The 16009-nt window shown below is 37.3% G+C and overlaps 1 protein-coding gene across 1 annotated transcript; it reads left to right on the forward strand.

The window, feature by feature from the left end:
* stx12l (syntaxin 12, like) lies at positions 1-14702 on the forward strand. Its single transcript, XM_692489.9, has 10 exons — positions 1-97; positions 446-556; positions 3019-3088; positions 3855-3954; positions 4057-4194; positions 5627-5670; positions 8683-8779; positions 8978-9050; positions 9155-9237; positions 11889-14702. Exons 1-10 carry the CDS (start codon positions 13-15, stop codon positions 11979-11981), a joined length of 894 nt encoding a protein of 297 aa, XP_697581.5. The 5' UTR covers positions 1-12; the 3' UTR covers positions 11982-14702.
* Positions 14703-16009: the final 1307 nt, after the last annotated feature.

Genomic DNA, 16009 nt, shown 5'->3' on the forward strand with positions numbered 1-16009 from the left:
AGTGTTACCGCTATGATCGTGTGTTTCCTTTCTATTCATTTCGATTTCTGTGAGAGGAGCAGCGCATCGCCGCCGCATCTGAGCATCACAGTTACAGGTATGCGATTCATTCTCACTCTTTACGTATTGAAACCGTTCGCTTTGTTGACATTCGTGCAAGCATATTTACATAATTTCAGACGTACATAATTAGTCCTTGTTTTATTGCAGCGACAGGCCTGCTGAGCCATTACCGACGTGAAATGTGTTGCGTTGCGTACGCAGTAGCCTACATTTTCTGTATTTGTTTCAGGTTTATTCATTTACGTGTTTTATCTACTGCTATTTTCAGAAATGTGTAACCTGTACATAAAATAAGTCGTTTATTTATATTTAATGCGCGAACACAGTTAACCTAAAGTGAATGTGATTTATGGCATCTGATCATGCAGCTGTTGTTTTTCAGTCATCATGTCTTACGGAATGATGGACAGCAGCCACTCACAGTCACAGCCGAGAGATTTCAACAACCTCACGCAGACATGCAGCTCAAACATCCAGAAAATCACACAAAACAGTAAGTAGATATATTGCAGACACACTTTAAGTGATCGTTTAAATGAAATGCGTGCAATTACACTGCAAAAAATGCCTTTCTTGCTTAGATTTTTTGTCTTGTTTCTAGTCTAAATATCTAAAATTTATTATGTCAAGAAGCATTTTCTAGACAAGCTAACCATATTGTCTTGAGAAATAATATGCCAATATTAGGTGAGTTTTTCCTTAAAACAAGCAAAATAATCTGCCAATGGGGTAAGCAAATTAATCTTGTTTTTTCTTTTGACGTAAGATTATTTTGTTTACCCCATTGGCAGATTATTTTGCTTGTATTAAGGAAAAACTCACTTAATATTGGAATATTATTTCTCAATACAAGACAATATGCTTTGCTTGTCTAGAAAATTATTCTTAAATTAGGAATTTTTTAGCTATTTGGACTAGAAACATGACAAAAGATCTAAGTAAGAAAAGCATTTTTTTGCAGTGTAAACAGTTTACTGACCCTGAAGACACCTTTCTTCTTTTAGACAAGCACAAAAACAATGACACAAAGTAATTTTCTGGCTTGATTTTTTTTTCTACACATACACATCAATTTTAAAAAAATAATCCACATGACGACTCCATGGGTAAAGATGGTTTCTGTAGTGAAGGAATTAGTTTTTGTCAGAAAAATATCCACATTTAATGCTTTTCCAGTTTGCACATTCTCAAGGGAAGTAGCCTATGTATGATAAGCCTAACCCTTACTGTAAATTATTCCCAAAATCAGAGGGGATTAATATACTGATGTAGATTTGTATAACCCTAAATGTAAGCCTAAACTTAAACATAACTGTAAACGTATTCCTTAAATCTAATTGGCTGATTGGAAACACAGATATTGATCCAGAAACATGTTACTCGATGAAATAGTGTAAATCTTAAATTAGAATTTTGGCAGTTTTGGATATCCTGTACATTTGTATTATTATTTATATTAAAATTATCCATGTTTATGTCCTACTTCATATGTGATAGCTTGGCTCTTACTGTATGTCAATACAGATTTTTTTCCCCTTAGAGAGCATTGAATAACACGCTGTAGTGATATGGATTATTTTTATGGAAATCTTAAACTGGGGCAGCATCAAATCCTATAAAAAATATGGGAAGTTTTTTTTTTTTAATAACTCTGTGTTTGTCTGAAATAGAAAGGCATGTTGTACAGTACATCTAGGATGGCTTCAAGATGAGTAAATTATGAATTATGTTTTTCACTTGGCGAAGAGTTCCTTAAAGAAAAGATTGCATTATCTGTTAAATCTTTAACTATTTAGTTTGAATAGGTATTAATGGGCAGTTCATTGCGCTGTGGCGACCCCGTATTGTTAAAGGGACTAAGTGGAAAAGCAAGGCAGGGCAAGTTTATTTATATAGCACATTTCATACACAGAGGCAATTATAAGTGTTTTACATAAACAGGAATAAAAGAAACAAGAGTAAGAAAATAAAAACAAATAATAAGAATTATAAAAATACGAATAAAAATAAATAAAACAGATAAAAATGTGTTAAAATATGTTATAAGATAATGAAAAAGAAAAGAAAAGCATAATAGTGCGATCTGTCGACGCAGCACAGTGCTCATTCAGTAAGGGCACAGCTAAACAGATGTGTTTTCAGTCTTGATTTGAATGTGCCTAATGTTGGAGCACATCTGATCATTTCTGGAAGCTGATTCCAGCAGCGGGGGGCATAGTGGCTGAAGGCGGATTCACCCTGCTTTGACTGAGCTCTCGGAACTTCTAGTTTATATGATCCTAAAGATCTGAGTGATCTGTTAGGTTTGTATTCAGTGAGCATATATGAAATGTATTGAGGTCCTAGGCCATTTAGTGATTTATAGACCAGTAACAATACTTTAAAGTCTATTCTGAATGTAACTGGGAGCTAGTGTAGAGACCTGAGGACAGGTGTGATGTGCTCTGATTTTCTGGTTCTGATCAGAATCCTGGCTGCAACATTTTGGATGAGCTGCAACTGTCTCACTGTCTTTTTGGGAAGGCCAGTGAGGAGTCCATTACAGTAATCCACCCTGCTGCTGATAAAAGCATGAAGAAGTTACTTCACTGGAAACAAAGCATTCTGATTCTTGCAATGTTTTTGAGATGATAGTATGCTGATTTACTTACTGCTTTGACATGACTATTGAAACTCAGATCTGACTCCAGAGTCACACCAAGATTCTTGATCTTATTTTTTGTCGTTTGACCTTTAGTGCCAAGGTACGCATTCACCTTGAGAACCTCATCTCCGTTCCCAAACGCAATGACTTCAGTTTTCTCTTTGTTCAACTGAAGAAAGTTTTGGCACATCCAAGTGTTAATTGGAAAAGAAAATAAATGAATGAATAAAATGCATTAAATTATAAATGCATTTATGTGTGTGTGTGTATATAATTTACCTTTTATAATGTCTCACATTTTCTGTGCATAGCTGGCCAAATCAAGAGCATGCTGTTCCAACTTGGCACGAGACCAGACACACCTGAACTTCAGGACAGACTGTGAGTGCCGTTATTTTCATCACATCAGAGCCACAAGAGGGGGAGGGGGGTGTTGGTGTACAGGTCTATGTGGTTTATAGCTACACTAAGTTGTTCAATGACTAAAGGCCGGTATACATCAAGTCGACACCAAACAACTAGAGCTGACAAAACCCAGCTGAGTTGTTGCCTTACGTCGGCTCACGTCTGGTTCGGTTTGGACCAAATCGTTGCAAGTTCTGCACCTGTGCAATAACACGTGCACTTCCACAGAGGGCTATATGTGTTTTCTCATTCACAATGGGTAACCTGAGCTTACGACACAGATATGCAAAGCTCAAACAAAGCTAAGTACCACCGTAATTGTCACTCCCTCTGTGTTTCTTCTTGATTAGTATTGTTTGCTTGCTATGTCATGTCACTACATCACACTCGCGCTCTGATTCGTTGCAAAATAACCAGTTAGAGTGCTCTCCTTAGCAGACGGATGACGCCGATTGGACATGCTGAATTGGGCCAATGAATTCCGAAGTTAACCTAATGGGAGGCAATGTGTGGAGCACACCAAATCAAATAGTCGGACTAACGTAGCCCAATGGCCAACTGTCAGCTTGGTGTGTCGCCTTAGTTGTACTCTATTAAGATGTTTTTTTGACATTCAAAATTTGCAACGGGTTTCTTGCATTGGGTTTAGGGGTAGGGCCATATAATTTTTTTTTTTCAATGTAAAATTTAAATTGTGCTGGCATACATTACATTGGCTCAAATCTCTTTGTGTTGCAAACAGCCAGCAAGTGCAGCACTACACAAACCAGTTAGCAAAAGAGACCAACAGACACCTGAAAGACCTGGGCACTTTACCACAGCCACAGTCCCCTTCAGAACAGGTGAGTGTACTCTACTCCCTACCCACCCCCCTCCTCCCTCTATTATCAACCTGCAGCTCGCGCCATATTGACCAGATGTGCTAATCCTAATGCTCTTTACAGCGTCAGCAGAGGATTCAGAAAGACCGGCTGATGAATGACTTCTCAGCTGCTCTCAACAATTTCCAAGTGGTCCAACGGCGAGCCGCAGAGAGGGAGCGGGAATCAGTTGCGAGGGCACGAGCTGGATCCAGATTCCAGGTAACAGCTGAAAAATAAACTCAACCGCCACTTTATATATATATTGCGATCGTAATTTTCGAAAGTATTACAGCGTTTTGAAAACGTTTATTATTAACATTTGATGAGTCTCCCTATGCAATTTGATAGATCCCTTGGACCCGTAAGCCGCTTTGCGTGATGTCACACTTAACAAGAGGATAGATAAATAATTACATTGTTTCAAATGTATAACATTAGAAAAACAGTAAGAGTACTCAGTTGACATACTACTTCTGGCAAGACTCTGAAGTGTGCTTCAAATGGACACTTTATTATCCTGTGATGCCACAAGGTAGAGTTTATGAATGAGAGTGAAGTTGCTAAACTGACATGGGATGGTCATGTGACAATGACAAAATGGCAGATGAAGTGTGTCTGGATTTCAATCACTGCATCCCAAATGGCACACTATACACTAGTGCACTTTGTACTTATGCACTTACACACTTAGCAGCATAGTATATGCATGTAGTGTCATCCCAATTGGAACACTAATGTTTTTTTACTAAGCGGAAATTCAAACCGTTTCCCTGATGACGTTTGTCGGTTGCCAAATTAGTGAAATAAATGACCAAATATTACCTGCCATGAGTATAACCGCATTCACCATCGGAGGCGCCATAATCACTCTTGTAGGAGAATCTTGCTTTTACAATCCAAAATAATTAAAGTTATGCGGTCTGGCATTCCCATTTCACACTTCATTTTACCAGTTGAACGAGTGTATTATTGTGTAATTAAAGTGCACTTATTATTATTATTATTATTATTATTATTATTATTATTATTATTATTTTTATTATTATTATTCATTCATTTTCTTGTCGGCTTATTCCCTTTATTAATCCGGGGTCGCCACAGCGGAATGAACTGCCAACTTATCCAGCAAGTTTTTACGCAACGGATGCCCTTCCAGCCGCAACCCATCTCTGGGAAACATCGACACACACATTCACATACACACTCATACACTACGGACAATTTAGCCTACCCTGCATGTCTTTGGACTGTGGGGGAAACCAGAGCACCTGGAGGAAACCCACGCAAAGGCAGGGAGAACATGCAAACTCCACACAGAAACGCCAACTGAGCCGAGGTTTGAACCAGTGACCCAGCGACCTTCTTGCTGTAAGGCGACAGCACTACCTACTGCGCCACTTCCTCGCCTACTATTATTATTATTCAGTGTAAACCCTCTACTTACACTATTTATACTACAAAATGGTGTAGAATAGTGCATAAGTATGCCATTTGGGATGCACCTAATCATTATAATCACATTTATACTATATAGAATTTACATTTCATGAAGCACATTTAAATACAAATAGTAGAGTACCTAGTTAAGTAGTATGTGATGTGAATTCATCTAAAGTAGTTTTCATGGTTAAAAATGGCTTTTATTTTGCAGGTGGATGAGCTCAATCAAGATGAGCAGCTTGTGACATTTGAAAAGTAGGTCTAGCTTATTTGTTTGTGACACAATTAAGTAACTGTTCACTCAGAAGATCTGAAAATGTTATCGTTTATTCACCCTCATGCCTTTCCCAAATTTATATATACAGATGCTTAAGAAATATGCTAAGTGAACATTCTTGTTTATCAGAATTACAATGCTAAATTCAAATATTCTGCTTTGAAAATGTGTTTTCCATGCCGGAATGTCTTTGTTTTGGTCCCTTTAACCCGCAGAATGCCAGTTTACCCAATTAAATTGCAATCCTCCCGGGTTGTCTTGGTGGAAAACTACATATTTGATTCATTTAGTCATTAAAGCTTCTAAAGTATGTGCACGTGACCAAAAATGCGACCTCTGGTGGACAGTGGCAGACTCCGAAATGAGAGTGAATGAGTTCCACATGAGGTGGTTATTAATTAGCAAATAATATAAATATTACAAACATAAACATTTGGTGAGCATGTTCTAGTGTAACCCTGTGTCCTAACAACATGCTACTTGACGAGATTTGCTGTGATAACCAATTTGGCTGTTTGCACCACACGCAACACAAACGGAAATTAAAATACAGCCATTCAGAAGCACAGAATAGTGCACTTACTGCACTCCAATATTTTGGTTAGGTATACAATCTAATTACTAAATATTTAACTTCTGTAACATTATTAAATGTACATGCTGAATCACTGATATGGGTTGACTTGAACTGAATCACAGTTCTAAAGTTCAATCTCAAACGGTTTATTTTATTTTCAAGATCTGAGGTAAACTATCTGCTGCTGCTTTCAGTAGAATAGCAATAAATGGCATGTAAAATGGCATTCAAACTCACATTGTTAGCATTTAACACTGAATAAAGCACATGATTTGTACCTTAGGTGATTATTAACAGTTTTCTGTTGTTCACCTGTGAGAAATACAGTAGAAGTTGTTTCTAAAATAGAACTGTCAGGGGTTTGTTAGGACAAAAACTCATTTTAATATGGCAAATATTCTTTCTATCACGTGCCGTTGCTTTTATTTAAAACAAGATTTAAATCAGCCTTTAGGGTAGTCAGACTCGCTCCTATTGATGTCATCAAATCACAAACTGCGCTTGCGTGTGGTCATCAGAGCAGGGGCAGAGTGAAAATGTGTTTTGAACCAGGAGTGCAATCCCTAATTGAACCACTGGATGTCAAACTTACATATTCCACCTTTAGGGCTCTATTTCGACGGTCCATGCGCAGAGCGCAAAACGCAGGGCGCAAACGCTTTCAGGGCGTGTCAGGACGCGTTTTTGCTAATTTAAGGACGGGAAATCTGCCTTGCGCATGTTCTAAAAGGGTTGAGTTTATTTTCTTAATGAGTTATAGGTGTGTTTTGAGAATAAACCAATTAGAGTCTCATCTCCAATTCCCTTTAAGAGTCCGCTGCATCGCGCCAAGAGCGCATTTGCTATTTACAGGACGCAAAGTAAGTATAAGTGGAAAAAATGAGCACTTCACTAGTAAACAGTTAACAGTTTTTTAACCGAAAACTGTTAAACAGAGCATCTACTGCATGAGAATGAGAGATAATAGATCACTTTCACTGTCGCTCTTGGATAGGGAAACCTTTACGCACAGACATCAATTAGTCTATAAATAAATAATTTTGTTTGTTAAGCGCAAATATTCGTTTCAAAACTATTTCTAAATTCAGTTCTAATTTCCAGCAAACGAATAAATGAATAATAATAGCAAAATGTGCTCAAAAACCTGAGTTATATCCTCAAACACATGCTGTGCCCCATATGGTCTAAAACCTGACAGGTGGGCAAATCTAAGCTTGTTTTTAATAAAACAAATATAAATATGGATATAATAAATAATACTGCTAATAATAATAACATTATACAAAAGCAAATTGTTATGAATGAACTGAAAAAGCCTCCCGAGATAAAGAATATTTATGTAGGCTAGAAAATAATATGTTTTGTAATATTTTAATCCTTTATATTTATATTTTAAATCTATTCTTATTATATACTATATATATCCTTAATATTTAAATTTTTTCATATGTAAAGATATTTGCCTATTGCTCTCTTGTGCGTATTAAGCAGTGCGTAAGCGAGGCGCAACTCTGCACCGGAGTTTAGAACAGGTTAGTTTTGGTCTAATGAAAAATCTATTATAGTTTCTCAAATAGCAACGCGCCAGCGGTCCGCCTCAGAACGCCTTCCTTTTTAGACCAGAACGCATATGGACGCAAAAATGAGCGCTAATGCATTTGCTATTTAAACAGCGCAGCGCAACGCCTCAAAACGACTCTTGCGCCAAGCTGAAAACTACCAACAGACTACTGCGCCGCGTCTTGCGCCACACTGCGCCGGGTGTATGATAGGGCCCTTAATGTTAACTCTAATTAGCCTTCATACATTATTTGACCCTAAACTGAACCCAGGCATCCAACACCCTCATGAGCCTTTATTTTGATCAAAATAGACATCCAAAACACAGGATACAGTATGTATAATAAGTTGATTTAAAGGTCCCATTCAATGAAAAAAAAAGGTGTTAGTATAAGTATGTTAGTGGTAATGCTATCTATAAGCTAGTGTGCTCAAAAACAGTGATACAGTTTGCATGTAGTAGATACAAACATCCAAAGCTTGCAGTTTGTCACTTGGAACAACTTTTTTTAACCTTACCTCATACTTCAGTTCCTCATCAAATCTTTTAACCAATCAAATGCTCTCTACATGCCCTGCCTCCCTTCAAGATGCTTCTCATTTGCTTTTGATTTGATGCGCTTGATCTCAACCACTCTCACTGGCAGAGCTGTGATAGAACTAAACGCTATTGGCTATTTTTTTTTTTTAATAAGGAGCTACTATATGTCCCGCCCAGTCTTCATGTTTCAGAAAAATGCACAATTCAAAGCACTTCACGGAACCTTTAATGTGTATCTATTTTTTAAATGCATTAATACAATAGTAAAAGATCTGAAAGCTGAAATATTCATAGCTATTTTTATTTGAAAAGGAATGAAGGCTGGAGAATGCAGACAGAAGAGGAGCCTGTCACAGAAGAGGACCTTGAGCTTATTAAAGAAAGAGAGACCAATATCCGTCAGCTGGAGGTGAGCACACCTTACATACAAAAATCCAACATCACTAAACAACAACAATAAGAATAAGTAATGTCCTGAAGATTCATATGCATTCAAACACTTTTTTTAGTTTACTAATTTCTTACATAATTATTAAGACTATTGTGTTTATGGGAGTTGTCCGATTTTAAAGTATTATGTGCTATTTGCTTTCTGGTCTTGATTTAGTCAGACATTATGGATGTGAATCAAATCTTCAAGGACCTTGCTGTTATGATCCACGACCAGGGTGACATGATAGGTAGGTTAGTCTAGTTATTTCTAAACTGTTTTAAAAGGCATTTAAATTTCCACACAGTTATTTTGTTTTGTTGAACCCTGGTTTTGTCATGTCATGATACACAGATAGCATTGAAGCCAATGTAGAGAGTGCAGAGGTGCATGTGGAACGAGGGGCCGAACAGCTCCAGCATGCTGCATATTACCAGGTATGTTCACCATGGACATTTATATGACATTCATTTCTTTATATATACAGGGGTTGGACAATGACATTAAAACTCCTGGTTTAAGACCACAATAATTCATTAGTATTGTGAAGGGCCTCCTTTTGCAGCCTTATTCTAAAATGCGGAAGTGCGCCTGTTTTCGCGATTGTCTTAGAACTTCCGTTTCAGTCACCTATGGGAGAAATGACTAGGAATAATAAACGGCAAAAAACGGTCAAACTACTTGCTCTACAAACAAATGTTTGCATGACTATACAGACCAAGTAGAATAATATAACAAGGAAATATCAGTTTGCAACATCAAACAGCGAAACGAGCAATTTTTAATGTCTAAAAATGAATGGAAGTGAATGAGACCGGAAGTCTCGTGCCAAAAAGATTCAAATGGCAGCGCCCGCTCGTCTGCGTAGAATCAATACAGCATCAATTTGTTTTGGCAATGACTGATACAAGTCCTGCACAGTGGTTGGAGGGGATTTGAGCCATTCTTTTCGCAGAATAGCGACCTGGTCACTACTTTATGCTATTGGAGAAAATATTTCCTAACTCGCTCCTCCAAAAAACCCCAAAGTGACTCAATAATATTTAAATCTGGTGACTGTGCAGGCCATGGGAGATGTTCGACTTGCCTTTCATGTTCATCAAACCACTCTATCACCAATCCTGCTGTGTGTATTTTTGCATTACCATCTTGACAAACGGCATCGCCTTCAGGATACAATGTTTGAATCATTGGGTGCACATAGTCCCCCTGAATGGTTAGTTCTTGGCCGTGATGCGCCCATCTAACACAAGTATTGGGCCTAGGAAATGCCATGATGCCATCAACAGTACAAATTTACTAATTTGACCTTTTCCCAACAGGGGAAACCAGCAACAACCAAGAATGCTTGATTGTATGGATTATATGTCATGGCTTTGCAATAAAAAATGTAGTTATAGTGGAAGTCAATGTGGCAAAATAAGCCACAAATAAATGCCCAGCGTGTACTGTTGAATTAATAATAATAGTTTCTCTGAAACACAAAGAAAATTGTGGCCTAATTAAGACTCAAAATCACCCCAGAGGTGATGAAAACATCCCCAACAGCACACAAGTGTTAACAAGGCTGCATTTATTTTATGAAAATACAAAAACAGTAATACTGTGAAATACTACTACATTTTAAAAAAAAATTGCTTACAGTGAATGTGACCGATATTGTACATACACATATGCTTTAAATTGTTTTTGCACTACTTACTGTAGTTTGTCCACAAGGTTCGACACTGAACAGTGTTATAATGAGACAAGGTGTCTTTATATATACAAATATTTGTTTCAAAACTATTTCTAAATTCAGTTCTAATTTCCAGCAAAAAAATAAATGAACAATAATAACGAAGTGTGTTCAAAACCTGAGTTATATCCTAAAACACATGCTGTGCCCCATATGGTCTAAAACTTGCAGGTGGGCAAATCTAAGCTTGTTTTTAATAAAACAAATATAAATATGGATATAATAAATAATACTGCTAATAATAATAACATTATACAAAAGCAAATTGTTATGAATGAACTGAAAAAGCCTCCCGAGATGACATAAAAGCAGTGATTTTACATATTTATGTAGGCTAGAAAATAATATGTTTTGTAATATTTTAATCCTTTATATTTATATCCTGTATATATATTCTTTTTTCCTATGGAAAGATATTTGCAAATTGCTCTACATCTTGTGTGTAGGCTATTAAGAAGTGTGTAAGCGAGGCGAAACTCTGCGCTGGAGTTTAGACCGGGTTTGTTTTGGTCTAATGAAAAATCTATTATAGTTTCTCAAAATAGCAACGCGCCAGCAGTGCGCATCAGAACGCCTTCCTTTTTAGACCAGAACGCCTATGGGCGCACATATGAGCGCAAATGCATTTGCTATGTAAAGAGCAAATGCACACATTGTGCCAGGTGTATGATAGGGCCCATAAACTCTAAAAAAGTGTTTCGAGTGTTCGTGTACGGCAATTCGTAACTTTTGATTTAGAGGCTAATTCATATGAATTCGTACAATCTTATTTGTACAATTTAGTACGATTCGCTTATCAACCAATGACGGTTGGGTTTAGGGTTGTGGTTGGGTGCTATGCCTACTTTTTTATATCATACATTTTTATACGACTGAACTTGTACAAATTAGCCACTTAACTGACAAAACGTGAAATTGTTACGTTTCCTTGTGAGAACGCCTCAGTGTGGTATGGCAGGGCATAACTGTGGTCTTTCTGTCTGAGAATGCTGTGAAACCGATGCTGATTCAGTATTCTGAATTGGATTAAATTAACAGTTTGCAATTGCTATTACACTATTCAGTGGACACAATTGGAATAGCAGTTTCGTTTATTGAAAAATTGCAGCTCATTTTTATACTTTACAGAATCATCTCGCGGGCCAGATTAAACCCCTTTGTGGGCCTAATCCGCCCTGCGGGCCGTACGGGCTCTGATCTAAAGCAATGTGAACAGACGAATGTGATCAGTCCCTAAGAGACTTCAAGAGTCTTCAAACTTTTAACCTTTGGTGTATTTAACAGCTGCATATGCAATGTTTCTGTACTGTTTTGAACTACTGATTTATTTATTTTATTTACACATTTTAGAGAAAGTCCCGCAAGAGGATGTGCATTCTGGCTCTTGTCCTGTCTCTAGTGGCCACCATCTTTGCCATAATTATTTGGCAAGCAATCAGATAAGATGAGAGCAGAATCCGACCAACGCTGAGGATCCAACTGCAGTGTGAGTGAATGACGTTTATGTGTGTGTTTACTGTGTGTGTGTGCATGTGCAGGCACATATTTAAGACAAATGAACTTGAATTTCTGTAGGAATGGCTCATAAAATGTGAAAAGTAATGTCTTTTTGACCAATATTATCTCTTCTTATCTGTGCCATTTCTGAAGCATCTCGATTGCACTTTATTTTAAAATATTAGAAGGGTACTTGTAGTGTTCTTACTTAAAGGTCCCCTGAAGTGCCTTGACATGCGTAAAGCTAAACATTCAATAGTGATGGGTCATTCTTGAATGATTCATTCATTTTGAACAAATCTTTTATGTGACTCGAGAACAAGGAATCCTCTTAAGCTGTGTTCACACCAGACGCGGAACGCGTGGATAAATCGTGCAATTCGCACGTAAATAGATGCGTCAACATTTGAGTTTACTAGCTTCAATTATGCATCAAAATCTGCTTCACTGGACGCGATAACACTTAATATTTGGCCCTACCCCTAAATCCAGCCCTTACATGCAATCTGTGTCAAATTTTAAATGTGAAAAAAGTATTATTTTTATTCATTTGAATTATGAGGACACATGCCATGTGCTCATAAATCAACTTAATGTTATAATACCAATGTCATATCCATATCATCCCCACTCATAAACCACTAAAACCAGTACACACACACATAGGTTTGGGTTGCTTACGAGGACAATACATCGACATAATGTATTTTATACAGTAAAAACAGCCTACGACCCCTAAACTCTCACAGGAAACCTCTGGCAAATTTTAAATGCAAAGAAGCTTAAATCTTATTTTTAACCATTTGGATTATGAGGACACAAGCCATGTGCTCATAAATCAACTTAGTGTTATAATACCAATGTCATATACATCTTATTAATCAGTCATAAACCCCTAAAACCAGTAAACATGCGCACATTAGTTTTGATGGTTTACGAGGACTCCCCACAATGGTTATGAATTTTATACTGTTAAAACGCATACGGCCCCCAAACCCAACCGTCACAGGAAACCTGTGGCAAATTTTAAATGTAAAAGCTTAAATATGATTTTAAAGCATTTACATTATGAGGACACAAGCCATGTACCACTAAAACCGATACATACACAATGGTTTGGTGGTTTACAAGCACTCTCCACAGCTGTAATGTATTTTATACTGTAAAAACACTTAATATTTGGCCCTAAATCCAACCCTTACATGAAATCTGTGACAAATTTCGAATGTGAAAAGACCACATTAAGTATGATTTGTAAGAGTTTTGTATTACAAGGACACACGGCATGTCCTCGTAAATCAACTCAGTGTTGTAATACCAACATTCTATACACATTTGCGTCCTCGTAAACCACAAAAAAAGTATAGGTTATTATTCTCTTATGAATGTTTGCTAATGTGAATACATGACCAATTTGAGCCACAGAGAGCATTAGATTGGTCAGAAGATTTGATAAGAAACTAAAGCATGAGGTAAATTAATAAAAATTGATCACTTATTTTGGCGGCAATGACGAAAGGCAGGTTTTGAATGTTTGTATCTTGTGAACGATGCTTTCGAATTGTGGTGCTGGAGGCGAATAATACATGGACAGCGAGGATCACAAACAAAACGATTCTGGAGCGTGTCAAACAAAATGTATCGCTAGAGGGCAAAATCACCAAGCAGCGTCTCTCGTTCTTTGGTCATATCATGCGAGCCAACTCCATGGAAACAGCTTTAATGCTTTGAGCAGTCAGTGGATCGAGAAGAAGAGGGCGTCAGAGAACACGATGGCTGGACACAATCAAGACTGAAGTGAACTTGAAAATGGAACAACTGAAAGAAGCATACAGAAATAGGAAAGCGTGGCAAATTACGATCCATAAAGTGGCCGAAAGTCGGCGTCGACTGTTTGGCTAATCATCATCATCTTGTGAACATGAATTTTGTCATTGTTTTGAAGCACACTAGCTTATGGATAATCTTAAAACTGACATACGGATACTAACACCCCTCAAAAACAAACTTTAATTTTGATTTTAGGGGATCTTTAAGAAAGTACTGGGTTTGGGTTAAGGTTAGGTTCAGGGGTAGGTTTATTAGTTATTACCGAGTTTATGTGTTGTCTATTATAAGTAGACGTACATGAAAACAGGACTAAAATAAAGTGCTACCAGCATTTAATCAGCTTAGATCTTACAGAGGCATACTGGCACTCTAAACAGTGTACTTAGTTTATTAATTTGGATCAGATCCCAATGAGCCATTCATGCAGAAAAGCAATCACGTCAAAGTGTTCTCATTAAATCTGTACTTACTGTATGTGTTAAACATTGCTAGTAAGAGAATAGTCTCCTCTATTAAATGTGTGTCTATTAAAAAATCTGGAGCATAAACAGCACAACATATGAAACACAAACACAAGATGAAGATCGCAAGCCACTTGCATGAATGTAATTTTATTTTACAAATTGTTTAATGTTTTGTTTTTAGCTTGGTCTCGGTTAATTTTTCATTTGAAATTATGCAAAACAATAATACTTATAAATAATACAATGAAAATGTATTCCTTAAAATGATTTCAATGAAACAGTTTTATTGTTGTGTATGTCTAATGCACAGTGCTCTGATTCTTCTGTAAATGTATTTCTTAGTAGTACATAATAAACAAGAAACATGTTTTAATGTATTGTTCAATTATTATCTGCAAATGTATTTTTATTTGACCAGAAACAAGTTACTCATTAGTTTGTCAGATTTTATTTTCTTTTTTTTTTGAGTTATTAAAATTTATTAATTAATTAATACAATGAATTAAAATGTAAACTGCCCAAAAGTAAAGCTATACTACGTTATGAAGGTTTAGAGTTCGAATTTATTGCTTGATTGCTTGATTGATTGATTGATTGATTGATTGATTGATTGATTGATTGATTGATTGATTGCTTGATTGATTGATTGATTGATTGATTGATTGATTGATTGCTTGATTGATTGATTGATTGATTGATTGATTGATTGATTGATTGATTGATTGATTGATTGATTGATTGATTGATTGATGGCTGCTTATGTACAGTATAGAATATAAAGTCATGGTGCAGTGGAAAAAGAATGAATATTGAGTATGACTACCATGAGCGTGGACGACTGCATCCATACATCTCTGCAATGACTCAAATAACTTATTAATAAAGTCATCTGGAATGGCAAAGAAAGCCTAGCAGGACTCATAGAGTTCATCAAGATTCTTTGGATTCATCTTCAATGCCTCCTCCTTCATCTTATGCCAGAAATGCTCAATATTGTTCATATCTGGTAATGGGGCTGGCCAATCCTGGAGCACCTTGACCTTCTTTGCTTTCAGGAACTTTGATGTGGAGGCTGAAGTATGAGAAGGAGCGCTATCCTGCTGAAGAATTTGCCCTCTCCTGTGGTTTGTAATGTAATGGGCAGCACAAATGTCTTGATACCTCAGGATGTTGATGTTGCCGTTCACTCTGCAGATCTCTCGCACACACCCATACTGTATGTAAACCCAAACCATGATTCTTCCTTCACCAAACTTGACTGATTTCTATGAGAATCTTGGGTGTGGGCGAAGCAGTGGCGCAGTAGGTAGTGCTGTTGCCTCACAGCAAGAAGGTCGCTGGTTCGAGCCTCGGCTCAGTTGGCGTTTCTGTGTGGAGTTTGCATGTTCTCCCTGCATTCGCGTGGGTTTCCTCCGGGTGCTCCCCCATACTGAATGTGTTTCCCCCACAGTCCAAAGACATGCGGTACAGGTGAATTGGGTGGGCTAAATTGTCCGTAGTGATGAGTGTGCATGTGAATGTGTGTGTGGATGTTTCCCAGAGATGGGTTGCGGCTGGAAGGGCATCCGCTGCGTAAAAAACTTGCTGGATAAGTTGGCGGTTCATTCCGCTGTGGCGACCCCGGATTAATAAAGGGAATAAGCCGACCACAAAATGAACGAATGAATCTTGGGTGTTCGA

The sequence above is a fragment of the Danio rerio genome, chromosome 16, assembly GCF_049306965.1.
Source record: "Danio rerio strain Tuebingen ecotype United States chromosome 16, GRCz12tu, whole genome shotgun sequence".
NCBI classification, from domain to species: domain Eukaryota; kingdom Metazoa; phylum Chordata; class Actinopteri; order Cypriniformes; family Danionidae; genus Danio; species Danio rerio.